The sequence below is a fragment of the Orbicella franksi genome, chromosome 11, assembly GCF_964199315.1.
Source record: "Orbicella franksi chromosome 11, jaOrbFran1.1, whole genome shotgun sequence".
Taxonomy (NCBI): domain Eukaryota; kingdom Metazoa; phylum Cnidaria; class Anthozoa; order Scleractinia; family Merulinidae; genus Orbicella; species Orbicella franksi.
Genome location: NC_138155.1, coordinates 10,445,146 through 10,465,526, shown reverse-complemented (window position 1 = coordinate 10,465,526; position 20,381 = coordinate 10,445,146). Strand labels below are relative to the sequence as shown.

The 20,381-nt window shown below is 37.5% G+C and overlaps 2 protein-coding genes across 2 annotated transcripts; one reads left to right on the top strand and one right to left on the bottom strand.

Moving 5' to 3' along the window:
- Positions 1–16,034: 16,034 nt before the first annotated feature.
- On the top strand, positions 16,035–18,243 carry LOC145502085 (N-lysine methyltransferase KMT5A-like). The gene is made up of 3 exons (XM_081481367.1): positions 16,035–16,171; positions 16,266–16,468; positions 18,009–18,243. The coding sequence occupies exons 1-3, from the start codon at positions 16,112–16,114 to the stop codon at positions 18,241–18,243; spliced, it is 498 nt and encodes a 165-aa protein (XP_081337493.1). The 5' UTR covers positions 16,035–16,111.
- Positions 18,244–18,279: 36 nt separating this feature from the next.
- On the bottom strand, positions 18,280–19,776 carry LOC145503391 (uncharacterized). Its single transcript, XM_081482850.1, has one exon. The coding sequence runs from the start codon at positions 19,300–19,302 to the stop codon at positions 18,349–18,351; it is 954 nt and encodes a 317-aa protein (XP_081338976.1). The 5' UTR covers positions 19,303–19,776; the 3' UTR covers positions 18,280–18,348.
- Between the last annotated feature and the right edge of the window lie 605 nt (positions 19,777–20,381).

Here is a 20,381-nt window from a genome sequence, read left to right as displayed (position 1 = left end):
TCGAGACATAAGTCACCAACGACAGTTCTTTTCAGAACTAACATTACCCGGTAGTTATACATATCACTTTGAATAAATTCCGTTTTCCGACTTGTCTTGAATCTGGAAAATGTTCAAGAGATATACCCTTAAAAATGAAACAATGAATTCAAGTCGCCAGAGGTAAACTTACACTAACAAACAGTGGGGAAAAATTGTATTTTACAACGGAAAATGGACTTAAATGGGCCTAATATTGTCTCAGCCTAGTTTTTTCAAACCTTTTTCTAAAGAGAGACTGTCCCCAAAGTTCTTCGTCGTCTTTACGTAGCTGCACCTTCTCCTCGACCACCTCAACTGTGCTTGCTCGGGCAATCCTTCTCATTGCAGCTAGGGCTTTCGTCTTTAAATGGCTCATTCCGTTGCTGATTTTTGACAGCCAACGCTCCTACGCTTGCTTTCTATGAAAGTCACATATGTAGACTAGACATTCTAATAAAAGAGAATTAGTTTTATTGTCAAATATAAGGCAGTCTCGATCAACACGTCGATCTACACATTATTGCAATTGCGGGCATGCGCTGAACTGTTTTTCTTCTGTATGTGCTGTTCCTAAGCTATTTTATGACCGGGAATGTTCCTAAAGTATATTTCGACAAACAACAAGAACAAAACAATCAAACAAAAAACCCACGATATTACCAATTTCCTCTCATGTCAAAGGTACCTGGGAAAAGATCTTCCACTGCCGAAATCTCTTCTTCAGCATAATCAACCATGAAGTGTTTTGGAGCCCAATCAGGATTCCACTTCTTAATGACAGACAAATCCTCTTTAACAGCATTAGTGGTCTCCGATTGTGTTACAAACGAAACTACGACTTTGTATTCCATATTCGTCTTTAAAACAGGGGAATAGAGGGGCAAAGAATATTTTGTTGTCCTATAGGTGGCATGTAAAAGGGAGAGCTCATTCCCATATCTGTTAAGGAGACGTCGTTGCCAGCTCGTCTTGTGGACGAATAGCAGGCTTTATTCGAGGTACCATCGTCCACTATCATTTCCTCCAGATCGTCCTCTTCAAGTTCGCCCTCTTCAACACTGTCTTCACTGTCCGCAGCGGCATCCTTGAATTCTGGGTCAACATAGGAACGAAATTCGAAAATCACCCTTGTTTTCAGCTCGCCAAACTTTGATTTTTTCAATGAGGTTTTCTCCCCTTGCCTTTCCATTTGTAATGTCATCCCTGAGTTGCTCAGAGGCCCTTTTTCTTCTTTTCTCCGTGTTTTCTGAGATCTTTACACAGAAAGAAAAAAAGTACAAACAAATTGTGATTGCCTTCACGTGATAAAGGATCCCTACGAACCTTATGCAAAAATGGCTGCCATTGACTTCTGTTATCTGGTCAAGTTTCTACAAGCACTCACCGGGTAACATCAAAAGGAAGTGGCATAACACACTTTATTTTTTCTCAAGCATCTGAGCGGGCCGGAATCCTAAATCCTCGAATTTGATTGGCTAACCATACGCACGTGACCGGTCCAGCTTTTTACGATACGGCCCAGGGGCCGGATTTTTTCCCGCTGCCTAAATCTCGCTCCTAAAAGTTAGCGGTAATCGTCAATCTTTTGCCTTTTTTGCACATCCATAGACGATTAGTCAACGCCAGTTTATCTCTGTTCACTTTAAAATGGCAAGGAAAGTCACTGTAAATTCAATTGAGTGTTTTGAAGTTGTGAGAGTCTGCTTAATTGTTTGTAGCTTGGCGCTGTAATGGTGCGTAATCCTTTGTTTCTCTCGCCGTAAAATTTGACTCAATTTCAGTCGAGTTTACCTCTCTGATCGTTGCTGTAATTAGAAGAATTGCTGTGGAAAACACTTAACGAATTTCCTCGCTTTCTGCTATTCTATTTACGGTAGAAAAGTGACGAAGTGATTTCAAAAGCAACGACTGACAGAAATTGTTTCTGTAGTAAAACTTCAAACTTTGCACGGAATTTCACACCGGAAAAGCAATTTTGGAGAACTTAACTGGTGAAATAAATGCAACTAATACAAAGTAGTTCGAAAAAAATCTGTTTTTTAATAAATCTTTCTTTGTCTACTATCTGAATTACTCGCTTGTTGTCGAGATTTTTTACAAATCGTTAGTAGACCGCCCGCATCCCGATTCAATGACAAGAGTCGCGTAAACAAACACATTTGTAATCTGTAAAACCAATTTACTGCAGGAAAAAAAAATAAACATGTTATTTGCCGGCTTGTGGTCGGTTCGTATGGTGAAAAACTGTGACCTCGGGCTTCAAAATGCTGCCTCGGTCACAGTTTTTCACCATACGGACCTCCCAGCTGGCAAATAACATATATACACTGAAACATTTCGGTACGTGTTTAAAGATGGTAAAGCTGTGAGTTATCTAAATTTACAAGATTTGTATGGAAAAAATCACCACGGCCTGTCTAGCCTTATTTTTACGATTTTTAGATAATACATGTCCCTGTAATTTACTCTAGTACCTGGAAAGGAATGTAGCTTTAAAACTCCACACAGCGATTCCTTTTGACTTGATCTTTGCGGTGAAGTTATTTATTCATGTTAACAAACGCCTCTTTTTCAGGGACAAAAAATAACTGAGGCCTTTTTTCATTGTGTGTTACCAGTTACACAAGTTTACCGACCTACATCGTACGAGAGGTGAACTAAAGTTCACTTAAGTTTAAAGGGGCTATCTCACGGGTTCATCTTGATAAAGCTGGCTAATATTTGTAAATTTGTCGTTCTGTTATCTACCAACCTTCATCAGCTTTACCCATCATTGGTAATTAGTTGTCAAATCAGTGGTGGTTTCTTCCCTCAAAAAAACCACTCTCTTCGGGACGCATCGTCTGACGTCATTGTTTTGAATATTTAGTGAGGTCCTTTCGAGTCATACCTTTTAACCGCGACCAAAACGTTGAGTACATATCTTAATGAATACGTCGCATGCTCAAAATCTTGAGCATGTGACGTAATCCTGCTTCTTTTAACCCTTTGACGCCCAAGTAGCCATATATTGCCACTTAATGGTCGTGCTCCTTGTACTGCCATTGACGTCATCAATTTAAATGTCACCAGATATCCTTGATAAGCAAATGGTAAAGCTAGGATAGATCTACCGGCGCAACAGTCGTTTTTTGAAATCGATGACATTTTGACGTAGCAAATTGAAAAACAACGTTATCGGTTTTGGTGCCTATAATTATACCTATAATTGATCAAGGTCCCATTTCCAGGCTTTGCCCATAATTAACACCCAACTTTTTAGGACAGCCCGAAAGAATGTGAGACGGAAAGGGTAGCGAGAGTGAAAGGGCCAAGAAAAAGGAAAGGAAAAAGGTCAGAAAAAATTTCGGAACAGGCAATCGCAAAAAAGTCCAAATTTTGGCTGATGCGCATGCACCAAATTGAAATATTCTACATATTTGGCCCTAATCTTGGGAAATCTCTCCGTTCGGGAAAAAATAGCTTTTTCAGTAAAATTAAGGCCTATTTAGCGTCATGGCAGCTAAAAAACTGATTTAAGGCTTAAAAACGACATTTTCCTAGTGTACCTTTTGGCTTGAAAGGGTTATCCTAGTTCCCAGGCTTTCTCTCCTCTACCTCTTATAACGACAAGTGAGGCACAGGAGAGAGAGCCTGGAAACGTGGCTGATTTCCTGTGACAAATGGCTAACTCTCGAAAAGTCGGCTTCAGAAACACGTTACCGTGGTTACTTTACGATCTTTACCACTTAAGCTTAATCAGCTTAGTGTTTAACTTGCACGCCGACGCACCACAACACTGGCTTTAGAAACTCGTTACAGTCTTACAACTTTTCGTTTTGCGGACTGGTGCGAAACACATCTGCAGACCCAAACTTTCGAAGAGAGACTTTTAATTGCATAAATACACTTTAAAAAACGAAATGCTAGTTTAAAACAGACGTTTCCTTTGGTTAGAAGCTCGGAAACCAAACTCATCCAATGAAAATATTTGTACACAGCCATGAAAATATTTGTAAACAAACAGCATAGCAATGTAAAATATTTCCATAGCGTTCATGAGCCAAACAGAGACTTGAGAAATTTGTCATATACAAGTCTTCTCTTCGATATGTAGATGTTTTGTCTTAAAAATAAATAGTGTTTTTCCTGTTTTGAGCTTAACCAGTATTGCCGAAATTAGTGGGCCTTACAAGTCTTTTATGAAATCAAAACAGGTTTTAATTGAATTAGTGAAGTCCAGCTCATAAATCATCGAATTAAGCGTGTAAAGACTTTAACTTGTGGGAAGTTTACAGATATTATTTCAATTAATAAAAATTCAAAAGATTCCAGTTAGCAACAGCTAAGCAAGCAGCCAGGAAGTCCCATTTATGCTGTGAGGGCCAGGCTCCCAAGCACACCAAGAAAAAAGGTGGTTAGGTAGCCGCTGACCTGGGCGGAGCCTCCTCGGAGACCTTTACCTAAATAAAGAAAAAAAAAAAGAAAATCAGACATGAAAAAATTTTGTGACTCTTCTTAGTTCTTAGTAATCCAGTGTCAGAATAGAGTATTACAACAAAAATTTGAGTTGGGAGAACTAAAAAAATTTTCACATAATTTGCAGACGTCCCGTTTCTCGAAAGTCCTGGAATCTTTTTTCGGGCCCGCAAAGCCATTTTTAATTAATCTGTATCTAAAAACAGAGAGATCCACGGGAAAAGTTGAAAATTTACAGAGTATGTAAATAACATGTAATTAACATGTAAATAATCCAAAAGAGACCGTAAAGAATAATTTACATGATTTTTCTCTTTTACATGTTTTTGAGGCTCCAAACAACATGTAAATTTTCAAGTCAAACATGTAAATGATGGAGAAAACACTGTAAATTTTTTAAAGCAAAGGGCTAAGATCATGTAAATGACATGTAAACTGTTCCTGCAAATGCTTTAAATAGCCTGTAAATTTCTTGTGAAATAACTTTTTTTTGTAAATTTAATACAGAGAGGTTGCCAAAATACTTTAAATAGCATGTAAATCAAAGAGGGAACCTGTAAATAACATGGAAATCCAAAAAGGAAGCGTGTAAATAACATGTAAATTGAAAAAGGGAACCTGTAAATAATATGAAAATGGGAAAAGGTAGCCTGTAAAGAACATGTAAATTGAAAAAGGGAACCTGCAAATAACATGTAAATTGAGAAAGGGAGCTTGTAAATAATATGAAAATGGAAAAAGAGAGCCTGAGAATAACATGGAAATCAAAAAAGGGAGCCTGTAAATAACATGGAAATTGAAAAAGGAGCCTGTAAATAGCATGTACATCAAAAAACGAAGGCAGAAACCCTTATCGATAAATGACTTGAAGAAAAATGCATGGAATGTACTGTTATACTGTAATCAAATCTGTGGATCTTAATGATAATAGTAGAAAATATACAAATACAGAATAAGAAATTTCTTGCAATAAGTAAAAACTCGGTAAAATTCAAATAGTTTTTATAAGTCATGAATAAGGTTTACAATGTATATTGTAACAAATAAAACATGTTTCTTTTTCTTTCTATCCATAACAAGATGACTTAAATGTAATTTTGTGCATGGCCAAAAAATTTCAAAATACCATGACTGAGCTCCTTTGACTGAATTCAAGCACTTTTCAAGAAGACTAAAGTTTAAGACCTTTTTTAGATTGTGCGAAACCATGTCAAGTTCAGCTCTATCCAATTTGTAAATGATAAAATGATTAAGAACTATACTGATGTCAGCTACAGCTAGTAAAAATTTTGCAATTTATGCGTATTACTAAATTAAATTAACCAGAGCATTCTCTTGTGTTCCTGGGCATGACACTCTGACAGTGCCTCTCCACCCAGGTGTATAAATGGCGAATTTAATGTTGGGGTAATCCTGCGATGGACTAGCATCTCATCCAGGGGGGAGTAGAAATACTCCTAGTCACTTCATGCGACAGAAAGCAGGATAAGCCCCAGGCTGTTAGGCCACGTGGCTCCTATACAGGCTTTACCTTTACTTGATTATAAAAATTAGTACAATGTATGTGTGAAGTATTGATCAACGTTTTTCATAGGGTGAATTGTTATTTTGAAATAACAGAAAATAGAAAAAAAAAAAAAACGTTTACCACAAGATAGAGATTGACATTTTAAACTCACCATAAAACCTTGATGCCAAAGGCATACTATATTGCATAACATAAACTAAGGCTTCAGACATCTTTTAGGCTATGTTTATAAAGTCACAGTTTCCTCTTTTTTCCCAAAAATGTATGGAATCCAAACAGTACAAACATTTACTGTAAACAGTATTCAGACTGGTGAAGATGTAAAATTTTACTTGCTGTTTTTGTGATAAAATGTAAAAAAAAACCAAAAAAAACCCACAATTTATAGGGGTCTGTTGAAATGGAAAGGCCTATCTAGTACCATAGTTCCCATCACGCAACATAAGTTAATAAATTATTGTTCTGGTACTACATGTATGTAAACATAGCCTTTCCTTTCTATGATGAAACCTTAGAGCTGCTGTATCAAACAATAAGTGTCAATCTAATAATCTAAGATATTTAAATTTAACGCTATTTCACTAACACAGGTAGGTGATATTTCGAAGCATTAAAAATAATGTTTGAAGTGGTTGAGTTTATGCCATAAAGCTGCCAGAGCATATTAAAGTGTTAAAGGTCACTATGTTACAGTATAATGCACCAGGGTTCAGTTTCTCGAAGGTCCCAAAACGTTTTCGCATCCGTAAAGAGATAGTAAAATATCACATCTTATAATTACAGAGCTTTTTATTCGCCTAAAGATGTGTATTTTTTAACTCACTGCTGGAGGTAAATGGAATATAAACGTGAAATATATATATATATATATATATATATATATATATATATATATATATATATATATATATGTCTGGATTTATGAAAACCGTGCTAATTTCAACACAACCACCCTGACACTTTTCCAAGAAAATACACAGGCTTTTTCACTCGATCAACCACAGGCACTCTGTCAACACACAGCCTACTCACCCACCTTGCTTGTGTCTGGCTGGCTGGCTGCCAGCCCCTAAGACTGCAGGGCATTGCCGGCCAAGGCTGTCCTGGAAAGAAAATGAGCAGTTTTAATGAACAGGTGCACAGTGCAACACAATGTATTTTCTTAGCTGGAAATTAATGTTATCATTATAAAATTAACAAATTTTGTGTGTTTTGAACTTGAAATACAAAGGATGAGTGTTTCTCAGTTTTCTTTTACACTCAACTTTATTTTGTTTCTTTTTGCTGCTTCTATTAAAGTTTCTTGTATGTATGGCCCATTCCACATGAGAATAAAGGAAAGGACCATTTTAAAAATACCTTATTCTAGGATTTTAAGTCCATAGCCAAAATGCACAAGGACTGCTGTTTTAAAAATCATCATGCATTACTGAGGGGTTGGGGGGGGGGGGGGGCCTCCCCAAACTAAGGGACTACTAATAGACTCCTTGTATTTTGGCATTATGGATGCAATAATCTTTTAACCATAAGTCAAACAACTGAGTTTAGTACACATTAAATGTAATATTAAATGTCCAGGTTAGAACCAAAGTATTTTCATCTTACCTATTCTTAAAGAAATGTGTAACTGCCAAAAATTTTGTCATGGATGTCAAGTAAAGTATTCCCTGTAATTTAGAGCAATTTGTTTTTTCTCATGGCTTGTATCTAAGTCCGATATAAAAATAACATACTAGATGTTTTTTTTTATTACTTGACCAAGTAACATACATCTGTGGCAACAAAACTTATCAGTTCCAAAAGGTCACTCAAAAAACTTGCCGTTAAATTTGTCATGAATGTTACATTCATGGATGTAATATATCATGAACAACAGTAAATGCAAGAGGCTTCGTAATAATTGCCCAAAAAGCTTGGTTCTAAAAGTTAGTTTTTTGTTCAACAAAAAATTAGGACTTAGAACTCGAGCAATTACCGTTGAATTAATAATAATAATAATAATAATAATAGCAACAACACAATAATATACATGTAATAGTCAACAAAATGTCAAAGTATGAAGACATGATTGATCATCACAGTAATTAGCGTAAGTTTTTTTCCTCTTTTGAAGTGAACACAACAAATGGTCATTATAGCTCTGTGATTAAAATTTAATGTCATTGAATATAAGACTTGTGTTTGTCTCTTAAGTTTAAGAATTTGGAACTGAACAAAGGTTATTAGTCTGAAACCATGCAAACATACTCTCAACAAAAGACCTAGTAACTTATTATCCATTCTAGATCAAATTAGCTATGTTCAAAAAGAGCTTGAAACAATGCAGTTTTTTAGAAAAACCTTTTCTAATAATAATAATAATAATAGTAATAATAATAACAATAATAATAATAATAATAATAATAAGGGCCTGTTTACAAGGAGGGAGAGTTACCCTAGCGAGCGGGTTAAACCTAACTGCAAGGCAAAAGATAGCCCGGGTTTACAAGCAAAATTTTACAGGTTGGGTAACCCTACAACCGGGGAGAACTTAATGCACGGTTATATTCAAAGGGTCTGGAAACAATTAGAAAGTTAATCGGGGTAGGCGGGTTAACCCTACCTGGAGTGTTTACAGAGGGAAAAAATTAACCCGCCTGCCAGGGTAACCCTAGCACGTAGATAGGGTAACCCACCTACTGGGTTTACCCTAGCTGCCTTGTAAACATGAAGAAAAAAAAAGGAAATGTGTGAGTGCTAGGGTAACAAGCCTTCTAAGGTAACCCTCTCTCCTTGTAAACAGGCCCTAATATTAAAAAAATTTAATAGTGCAGCTTTCCATGAAATTTTTAAGTATGGTTTACATCGTAAAAATGAAACTAAAATTAATCTTTAAAGACGTAGATGTACCATGCAATGATTGCTAAAAAGTACAAAACATGGTACAATTTCAAATAAAATAGCTAACCAGATATCAATAAAAAGCTAAACATAACATTGTATGTCTTTACAAGCTGCTTGAACCGATTGATATTTGCTTCATTTGGCCAGTTTTCTAATAAATGTGGGAAAAGTCAAGAAGGAACAGGTAAATTATATTTTCAACATCATTAATTTCATTTTCTTTTTGAAACACTGTATTAAGTCCATGATCTGGAATGTGACGTCCATGACAATGTTTTATTATCAAATAAAAAGCACCAATTGAAAGAAATATTTATCAGTACATAATTTAAGTGTTACCTTGTACCTAAACAAACAATATCAATGGTTTTTATGTTTTCACAATTCACAGGAAATTACGGTTTAAGATTTGCACTTGAGAACTTGGTTGACTCAGCTGTTAAACGTCCATGAAAGCTCCATTTATTTAAGCTTCAATATATTTTTTTTTGGAAAAGAGTCAATTTGACGGGTTCTCAACTAAACATGCAACTCTTCTCTATCTGTCATAAAGAATTTAAGTCAGAGGGAATGATTTTTTTTGTATCTTTTTTAATGCTTTTTCTCTTGCCATATTCGTGCAAATGTAACGTCCGTGATCGTTGAATAACCCGTATTTAAGCTTAAATTTAAACTTAGCTTATTATAGTTGCCCAATTACTAGGCCGGGTCACTCAATAGCAAAACGAACGGGAGATTGCTTAATTAAGGGGTCTTTTAAATCAAGAGGGTATACATTTATCGATTTATTTCTAGTGATAAACGTGTAGAAAATAGACGGGCCAAAATAAGCTTGGCCAATATTTCACGACTTCATTCTGTTCATTCTTAGCTGACGAAGGATTGAAACTCACATAAATCAGCTGTAGTGACAACTTATTTTATCTTTTAAAATCATAATAATATGTCAGCCTAACTGAGCATTATGCCGAGGAAAGCTACGAAGGCCGTTTTTCACAACTTAGCTTTATAGCGAACATACAGGAAACTATATTCGAAAATAAAGGTTCAACTGTACCCTTACGAATAATTGGTTTCAACGGTAACAACTTAGCATGTGTCACTACTATTCAACGCTCAAACTCACTTTTTGACATTTGTCATTCTCAACAACAGCTACAATCGGATGATGGCCATTCCTGCTTTCTGTAACTTCAGACAAAGAACGTGGTTAAAGAAGTATTTCATTGGCGACAGCTCTGACTGATTTGACAACAATTTTGCAGGCTTCGGGCTTCGGTAGTAAAGATTCGCGGTTTTTCCACTTCGGTTCGCCTTGCATTTAACACATTTAGACTGAAAATTATATCCCAGGATGTATATTACTCAGTAGTGGAGGAAATTTCGCCAGGCTTTTACCCAGTTCTTTGCTAAAACATAAGCCGATAACTCAGATAAGCTAAAGATTATCAGATTGCAAGCAAACTTACCGCTCAGTCCAGGTATCCCAGCAGAGCTAAAACGGGAGCTTATAACCACGCCTGAAGTCAGTCTATTCCGTGTAGCTTTATAGAATGGAATTATGGCCGTCGTTCAGGTGGTTACCTTTGTGAAACCATCGAAAAATATCATTTCATAGCACGATTTAATTTGACCGCCACGAGCTTACAATCAGAAGTTATCATGTTCGCCAATTTCCAGTCCTGCGCGCGGTCTTTCCCGCGTATGAGCGAAAAGTCACAGGCAAACTATAGTCAGAAACAACACTCAAAATAGTTTATCTCTATGGAGATGGTTTTGATAAATTTCTTGGGTGTTAAGCACTTTGGATTTCGGTGTATAAGACTGCTATATAAAAGTTTTCTATTTATCTTAGACTGTTCACGGCCCTCTATTTTCACGTTTTTTTATTCGATCGTCGAACTAGGCTCCTTTCCCGAACAGCGGCTGGTAATCGAGCCTATCGTCGAACTCGCGCATAAAATCGACTTGAACAAAGGGATCTCGCTTTTTATTTCGCGCTCGCGTTTTCTTTCGCGTGCGTAAATAGAGAGGCTGTTGAACAGTCTACTTATCTGATTTGCTTCTATGTAATATCGGACTGATAAATTGATGCGCCTCTCCAAGTATGCGTCTCCGAATAGGCATTCCCGGTAACGAGCGCGTGAAAGGTAAACATTTATTTACGTTTCTCGCGTCGCTTTTGTGGTATGAAGGTAACAAGATTTCTTCTTAAAAAAAAACTCTTTATTTTGCGGAATGAATTGAAAACGCAATTTGCCGTAATTGGTTCGTGGGCGGTCCTTCTCAGCGGTCCACATTACAAAATATGGACTGCAGATCGACTGCTCACGAAGTTTTTGTTTTTCATTGCGGACTAGTTCATGTTCATCCATATAATAAAGAACTTTATTAAATGTCCGTTGAGGGAAGTATTTAATAATTAATGCGGTGTACCACTTTGTAGTGTATTTCAAACTTATCTCCTGCAAATCGGCGACAGAAGAAAAAAAATATTCACAGCAGGCTGTGGTCCACCCCAGAGGCTGCGAAAGTAATTCAAGCCTCGTATAATGTTTAATTATTATACCTCTGCCTTCGAGTTCGTTGGAGATTTGTTTTTCAAAACATGGTTTTGGTTTAATTTAAGGAAGTAATATTTTCCAGAATATTTGCGATGAAAATAAGGGACATGTTCGCCTGAGTTAAATAGGTGGGCGTGTTCGCTGACGGCTGATTCCAGACTGTTCTATTTCGCAATCTTTGACAGCCAGTCGACGTGTCAGGCTTGTAAACAAACTGGACAATGCTCGTACATTCGTTCGGTCACGTCAGGCCATAGAATAAAAACGCCGGCTTTTTACGTTTCAGAAAGCTCGCCAAAACTGCGTTCACAATATGACGACTGCCAACAATCCCTCGATTCTAACAGGCGCTCTCCATGGCGATGGAAAAGACCTAAACAACCTTGTATACAAATTCGATTCCGCAAGGCCGTGGCAGTATTTTGTCCATGGTGATCCAATCGCGAGTTCAGTCGAAAAGGGAAGGAGGAAATTGGTTACCAGCCACAAGCTCCAGAAGACTTACGTGGCAAAGGATAGGCGAACGATATTGAGACGAAAAAATGCTGCTTTCAGAGATATAAATCGGCTACTTTTGACCTGCTATCACAGTGGTTGCCTTTTGAGGAGAGGTCCATTCTAAACAAGAATTATTATACGAGGTCAAAGAAACACGGTTTATCGAAAGTCATACAATGAACAGAATTACCTCTTTTCCAAGCTCATGGAAATAAGAGTAACCGTAGGAGGAAAACGGAGGGTAAATTATACCATACCACCACTGGGAAAGGTATGTCGGACCGCATTTAGAAAATGCTATGGATTGTCATCAAGCAAGATACAAGTGTTGCTGAAAAAAATTCATCTGGATAATCCTTCCGTAGAACCCGACCAGAGGGGCCAGAGAACGCCAAGAAAATTTTTGCCCCTCGTGAAAAACATGGTGATAAACTTTATTTGCTCATACGAGGCAAGCGAATCCCATTACCGGAAGTCACGAACTAATGCTAAGAAGTATTTTGACTCAAAAGTGTCCATGCGTCAAATGTGGTCTGAGTTCCTCAAGGAAAACCCAGATTTAAAGACAACCAGTTTAAGAAGAAACAATAAAGGTCCAGTTTTAAGTTTTTCGTCATTTAGAAACATATTTAACAGTGAATTGAAGGAAATGCTTAGTTTTAGAAAAGCGAGACAAGATACCTGTCAAACTTGCGACAATAATTCCAATAAATTGAAGGAACAATTGAGGAAAACTGGGCGGCACAGGTCCGAAGATGAAATTTGTCGGCTGAGAACTCAACGCCAGTCTCACTTAAGAGAAAGCGAGGCTAGATTCGCTTCCTTAAAATACGATGTAACTATTCTCGCTACAAAAGTTCAACAGGCCATTTAATAAATAAAAATTATATTGAAATGGACTTCTTGTTCCTGTTTTTGATTTATTGTAGCTTGATCATTAGAGACTGATGGATTCAACTTCAAACCCAAATCCCAAAATGTGTTAAATATAGATACAATCTTTCTGAAGTTGAGAAATTTAACAGGACCCTCATTCGACTGACATCACTAAGTCGGTACCTTTACCGGGTCTTAATATCTTCAACCTCGCGGAATATTTACACAGACAAATTATCTATACGCATGTACTTCGCTGTTTTACAAGTACCCTCGCTGTTATACACTTACTAGGCTAAGTGTGTAGACACGTTTATTTGCTGACGGAGTTCGAATTATGATGAAGCCTGATAAGATTAATTCAGCTGAAAAATCCTGACGGGCCGTCAACGAAATACGAGGCGGTGGCAACTGATTGACCTTGTCACGAAATATACCTCCAGTTTACAGGAATCAAACTTAAGAATTGTAACGAACATTCCAATGATAAATGCTCTCCTTTTTATGTTTATAGAGACTTTCCGTGTGCAACTTCACAGCAATTTAGAAACAGCTGCGTTGGTAATTTGTTTATTTCATCGGTACTTGGATATTTCAAGATTAAAAAGTAAACAAAACGACTTGAAAACGTCGGTGGTTCCATCAAAGCTGAACAAGAAATTCAAAATTAGAAATGATCCAATTGAGTTGCTTTTAGAAGGTGACAATAGCGGAGAGCGCTCTCACGGGTTTTGCTAGATATGTCTCCTGACGCGTCGCCTTTGAATTCTTTTTTGCACGAGTTCCGATGTTACTTTGTATGGTAAACACCGAACAGGAAAATAAATAAAAAAAAAAGGAAGCTTACAGGTCAATGTTTTCACTGAATGTTTCATAGGTCCATAAAGTTGCTACTATCCTAAATAAACGCCTCAGACAATCAATAAGTACATTTTGATTGCTTCGTCCACTTTGGCCAAGGTTGCGCAAACAACCCCCCTCCGCTACCCCCACCCCGGCCTCATCCCATACAGAAATCTTCTACCGTCCTCGAAGCATTAAATCGTTTTCCTCGAGTAGCTTTCCAGCAATTTGATTTGTTGTTTAGTTTTGTAAATAGCAATTATTGTTTTCTGGGCTAAACAACACTCTACGATAGACCAACGGCATGTATGCATCTTTACTAGTATCACTAGTGAAAATTCATTGCTCCGGTTCAGTTGCTGATTTTTCTTCACTAGTGAAATTTCTGATTCGCGTTTCTGATTGGCTAATCAGCCAGCACCAGTTGTTTCCTACGATTTTTATGGGTAAATCTCAGTACCTATAAATAAAACGCTTTGATCGTCAGCTCACAAACACCTGTAGGAGCACTGCAAAGATGCCGCCCAAATTTGCGAATGTTAGAAGAGTTATGCTTAAGCACAAACGAGCAGCAAAATGTCCGTTTTTACAAGAGTTTATCCTTAAATCTGTTGCTTTGGCAGAAGAGACAAGTTTTGTTTCTTCTGAAGAAATTTTTAAGGAATATTGCAGGGTCGTCTCATTGTGGACAGAAGAGGACAGTACGCGCGGGCAAACTCAGGATCTCATGAAAAAGGGAAGTTTTTACAGGGTAAGTATTAAAATTCTTGGAACCCGATTACATTAAACTATTGTGACTACCGTTGGACCCTACAAATTTAACTTAATCCCTACTAGGCTAACCCGAAAAAAAAACTGTACTCCCCGTTTTTTCGAACTCTAATCTGTTTCCCTTAGGTGTGCCCCGGTGTTATTTTAGGCATTTAGCAACGGTTAATTCGAACTCGGTTATTTCAAACTTTCCGCTCTTTGGAATTGATTTTTGTGTCCCATGACCTACGACGTACCAATCCCTTTTATTTCCAACTACAATGATACAATTGAAAACTATATCAACATTGAGACATATATCAGATCACCGTTGAGAAACTAATGTGATCGTACTTTAATCTTTTACCTTAATGTTCTTCCTGCAAAGTAGCTTTTTAGCTAAGCGGAGTTGTCACGATAAATAAAGAATTACCAATTATCAATTACCTCCTCAACTTTAGGCTCATTTAAAGCCCGTTTACACAGACGATTTATGGTGGCCTTATTTTTGTCGAGCCTAAAGTTGTAACTATTTTCGGTACGATTCGGTCTTCATTTCACCATGATATCACCTTTTCTTGTTTATAAGTTGTGTGTACATGCTCCAATAATAATCCTCTCTCCATTTGAACACGCTGCGATATCGCACACAAAACGAGCTGCTATTGCAGATGGTTAGCTAACGCCAATTAAGCGCTTCAAAAAGTCAAATGAGTTGTCTTTCATCTACACTTTATAATTAAAAATAATTGAGTTAGAAACGTAAATATAATAACAGCATGAACCCGCACATCGATCTATTTTATATTAGTATCACCCAACTAGTGGACTAATGCAAATCCTTCATTTTAATTGGCTACGCTAGTAGAGGACTATTAGTAATAGTCCTCGAGTAGCGAAATTGGCGCAATCGAGCATGACGCTTTCTTTCGTTTTATTCCCAAACAAATATTTCTTCAACCTGCATTTGCTAACTTTATTGTTGCCTTTTCTGTCCGACTAGTTGGGTGATACTAAAACAATTAGACCCTTCGCCCTCAAGGGCCACGGGTTAATAGCCCATTCGGCTTCGCCTCATGGGCTATTGACCCGTAGCCCTTGCAGGCTCCGGGTCTAATTGTTAATTATACCATTAATATACAATAAGCTTACTATCCAACTACTTAGAGAAAGATTTACGAAAATGTTTATTACAAGCGTTACGAACTATTTTTGACTGGTTATTATTTACATATTATTGATACTAGGAGCTATGACTTTTAAACTAGAGATAAGCTAAACGATGAGGGTTTCTTTTCATCAGAGAGTTCGAAGTAGCAGAGTCCAACTGTAGCTGATCTTTACGGATTACCTACTTCGTTCTTTGTACAAGTAGTTCAACAGTTAAAGATATATGTCCGCCCTGTGTAATTGTAGGCCCGATTTTAACTCAGTTTCCTAAGTCGTTAAGAATGATAGTAATCGAGAAAAAATGTATGTAAATTGAACGAACCATTATCAGCATTTAAACATTGTATGTTTTTTACCTTGTGTTTATCAACAATTTAAGAAAGCGGTTCTTGTATATGGACAACAGAGGCTATGGCCAATAGCATGAACTACCCAAGCTGGTGGAAACATTCGAGGGTATACGGGGATAGCCCTACAGCGTCCAAAGAGAGAGCCAGCCGTTGAATTTGGGGGGCGTATAATGGCTGAGAGAGTTCAGCATTATATGTCCCTCAACCCCAAACCTGCTCCACCAATTGAGGTAAGCAGTTATGCATAATATCAGCTATCTCGTGTTATCTTTCTGGACATTTAACTTGTCGCCGGAATGCTGAACATTATGTTTATTTCTAAAGCTCCACGATGTGCCGAGTGACCCGGTAAGAAAAGCGGGAAAATGCGCCTTCGCCTCGCGGGACATTAAAAAGTGCGAGGTCCTATGTGAATATGAAGGAGAAGTGCTGACTTTGGAAGAAGCTAAGAGGCGTGAGGAGATCTACCGAGAGGAAGGGAAAGTTTGCGCCCTCATGGTTTTCGAGAGTGCGGGTCGCCAGATTGCGTGAGTGCTATTATAAGTGTGTACATAAGCGTGTTTTGAGATTTGTTTTATAATTTGCTATGTATACTATATTGAAAATTCAGGGGTAAATTGGAAAATTAACGTAGTTTGGTTTAGAAATGAAATGAAATGAAATTTGAACATATCAATTTATTCAGTGGCCCGTGGGATAAACAGAGACGCTTTTTTTATAATCAAGATAATAAGATATATAGTAGGTTAGCTCTTAAATAGACCACTTTGAACAGAAAACTACAAGATTGGTGACAGAGCTTATGATACAAAAGCAATTTCAAAGTCTACGTACAGCATTTACATGACACACTGTAAATGAGGACTCAAGATGCAAGCTAATAAGGAGTTGTTTTTCCGTTTTTGCTCACCAATCACGTCCTCATTTCTAGGTGTTCTTATTGTTGTCCAGCTGTACTCATTAGAAGCAGTTGTACGAGTAACGCGTAAAAGAAGTTCAGACATCTCACATTGTTCAATTTGTATTGTGGGAGAACAATTAAACGGATTTTTGTAGCCCTTAACCGTGCGCGTAAAACGGTGCGAAGTCATCGTTTAAGGAAAGAAAACGTTGCATAAATCTTTTACGAAGCATTGTAGTATTTAGTATGATACCGTAAACTTCCGAAAGTAACGATCGACGTTACTTTCGGAATTAGCAGTCTTTGGAGCTTCTTACTTTCGGGCTGTGGTTACTTTCGAGGGATCGTTACTTTCCGGGAGAAAAAAGCGTTATAAGAAGTTGGTAGGAATGAGATCTTTTTACGAAATAAAAGACGGAAATTCGTTAAAAAAGTACTCAAAATATGAGACACAATTCTTCGTTCTAGCTTAAATCTATGTTGCTGCCATATGGGCTCTTCATGCGTAGACCGTGTTACAGTGATTCGTCAGGAAAGCTAGTCAGATACCGTAAACTGTTTCTACTTCATCACGCACTGCTATGTTAGTTCGCAGTATCATATCTCAGTGCGATGGTCGAATTTTCAATATAAAATTGAAGAAACTTTCCTTCTTATACGCTCCTGCTTAAAATGAAATTAATTTGAATCAAAGTTTGCGATAGTACGTTCCTGCTACTTGATGAAATTCTGCGGATTTTGTTTTAACACGACGCAACATTAACTGATGAAGCACGAGTGACATTTCACAGCGCTTCCCGACATAAGCGATACATTTCCTTGTTCTAGAGTGCCATGAATCAAGTGGCACTTGAAAACGCTAGCACTTGGTACGTTTAACTCGCAATTTGCATCTTTGCTTGCCCTTCGTGCTAAGTGTTCGCCAAAAGAGCCACAAGTCTCGTAAACATAAATTTATAAAGCGATACTACCCTCTAAAAAGGACTCACTGAATAAGATGCATATCTGTTGGGAGGCTTGCTGGGTACGGATATACGTATGTACATGTACTTCAGTGCTATGTTGTTGAAACCTGCATCAAACAATGAAATGTTTTTCTGTTCCTCATTTTATAAAGAGTAGTGCGAAACACTGTGTAATGTTCTCTTTTTTGTATTTATATTTAGGATTGATCCATATAGAGGCAATGTGAGGGGCGAATTACCGTGGGGTGCAACATTGAATCACTCGAGGAACAACGCTAATGTAAGGCCCTTCATCGCCAACAAAAACTCAAGAAATCCAAGGGTTTTTCTTGTCGCCCTGCATGACATCCCAGAAACAGTAGAGCTACTATGGGACTACAATGACAAAGAGTGGGCGTTGTATTCCAACAGCCAGACCCTTCCCCATGGCCAGTAACTTCAGTTCTAATGGCACAAATACATGTATAAAAAAGTATTGTGTATTTATTCAAGTTTGTGGATAAAGTGAACATCCTCGGTAGAAAAAGTATAATAAAAGTTATTAACTTTCATCATCTGAGGAGTCTTCTTCACAAGCTAGTGAGGCATAAAAAGCTTGTGCGCGTTCAGATAAATATTTTCGCGCTAACTTTAAACAGTCTTTTTTCACTTGATTATTTACAGGCCTCTGTTCATGTCTTGCAGGTACGAGTAAATCGGAATTCAATTCTGTCATTTGCTTTTTTTTGTAGAACGAAACCATTCTTGGCTTCTCTTTAGTGTCAATATTAAACCGTATAAGCACAGTCTCAGGATGATGTACAAGTTCCAATTTCCCCTCGAAATCTGCGACTTCTCCATAACCAAAATTTAGCCACGCTAACCTTCTGACTTCAAATTTCTCCTTATCTAGACCCTCACACCTGGATATATACTGCATCCTAAGCCAGGATTTATAGTCCTTGATCATGTTTAAAGTTGCCCAGTGTACCTCGATATTTTTTAAAGGACTGTTCTTCAGCAAAGTTGCCCATTCTTGTGGTAACTCAACCCTCTCTACTGTGTCAAAAAACTTCTGAATACAGCCAAAACGCCTGTCGCATATCGAGTAGGAATGTCCCTCTAAAAGAAACTTGAGGTCTATTCTCAGAAACTGTCCCTTTTTCACCAGGTAATCGAGGTAAAAAAACAAGAAGCATTCTTTAAATTGGCCCGGAGAGTTATCACACCAGATTGTTAGCTGATCAAATCTGCCATATTTTGTTTCCATTTTTTCGAGTAGATTGTTCAACAAAGATATTACCTCGTTCGGTCCTGCTCCACCAACACTGTCATCGTAGAGGAAGCAGTGAATAGTTTCTTCATTTGCACAGTATATTCCGAGAAGATTGGTTCTTATTTTCCTCGAATAGTGGCTATCTTGTGCTGAGATCTTTGGACAGGGCAAAGTCTTGTGATAATCAAGTTGCAAGACGAGTGCTTTTGGGAACATATTTTTAAGTTTGTGAATTGTCATTGCTTTTAGAGTGCGTTTATGTATCTGTTTATTCGTTCGACTACGTGATTTGCATTTTTAACGGAGAAAGTTCACGATTCTTCGCCGTAAAGCGTTTTACTTAATCTACGTTGGAAGTTGTTGGGAGTTGCTTCACTAAGACACGTACTGATTCTGGGTGACGTCTATAAGGACCTATCAGAGTGTTGACACTTGGAAGGTCAATGGGTCACGTTTATGCAATTGAATGATCTCTTTCCGGAGACGTCGATTCTTTCTTACAATTTATATAGTGCGGAGTGGATACTTAGCTTGGCTGGTAAGATAAACAAAACAAGTGAGCTCATGAGATAAAGAAACAATTGACTAATATAAAACTCTTTCAATTTTAAATACAGCGAAACCCCGTATCGAGGGATTCAAACCTCAACAAAAACAAATAAAGATTGCTCGACCTGTGCAAACACGCATACTGATTTTGTAAGCCATTCTTGAACTTCACAGTTGTAAGAAACGTTAAGTTGGAAATAAACAAGCAAACCTTTCGGAGGAAAATGAAGGCTTTAGGTTGGCCGAGATATAGATAAAACGGGCATTAAACACGGGACATTACACTCCTTTTTTATAAGGATATTGTTTTTTTTTTCCTGGCTGAATGTTTTTGTCTTTCTGCCGATTGTAGGCTGAAAATATTATTGTGAATATTCTTAGAATATAGACATTATAGTGTATGACAGAACAGAGCCATGCTTCAAAATCGCAGCCTCGGGTTCATGCTTAAAATATTCTTAAAATTTCGCAAAGTTCAGCCTCAATATTCTAAAGAGAAAGAGTGTAACCGGCAGGCACCTTGCCATTTCGTTGTGAATACTACAAGCACAAATACGTTTCCTGGGGGTTAAAGATACCATCCCGAAATATACTATCTTCTTACTTCAGTACTGATAATTTTTAAATGGAATAGTATATCAACCTAATGCTGAATTCTCTTGGAAGAGGGGAAAAGATTAGATCAGCTAAAATTTGAAGTTTTATCGGCAAAGTCGACTTTGTATTCCTTTATCTAATCTAGGAATATTCACAAGAATTTTTTCAGCCTA

Bases quoted from the DNA above. Each gene is read 5' to 3' on its own strand.
- LOC145503391 (XM_081482850.1), bottom strand. From the start codon at position 19,302: ATGACAATTCACAAACTTAAAAATATGTTCCCAAAAGCACTCGTCTTG.
- LOC145502085 (XM_081481367.1), top strand. From the start codon at position 16,112: ATGGCTGAGAGAGTTCAGCATTATATGTCCCTCAACCCCAAACCTGCT. The intron at 16,172-16,265 runs GTAAGCAGTTAT...TTATTTCTAAAG, and splicing joins AACCTGCTCCACCAATTGAG to CTCCACGATGTGCCGAGTGA. The intron at 16,469-18,008 runs GTGAGTGCTATT...ATTTATATTTAG, and splicing joins AGTGCGGGTCGCCAGATTGC to GATTGATCCATATAGAGGCA.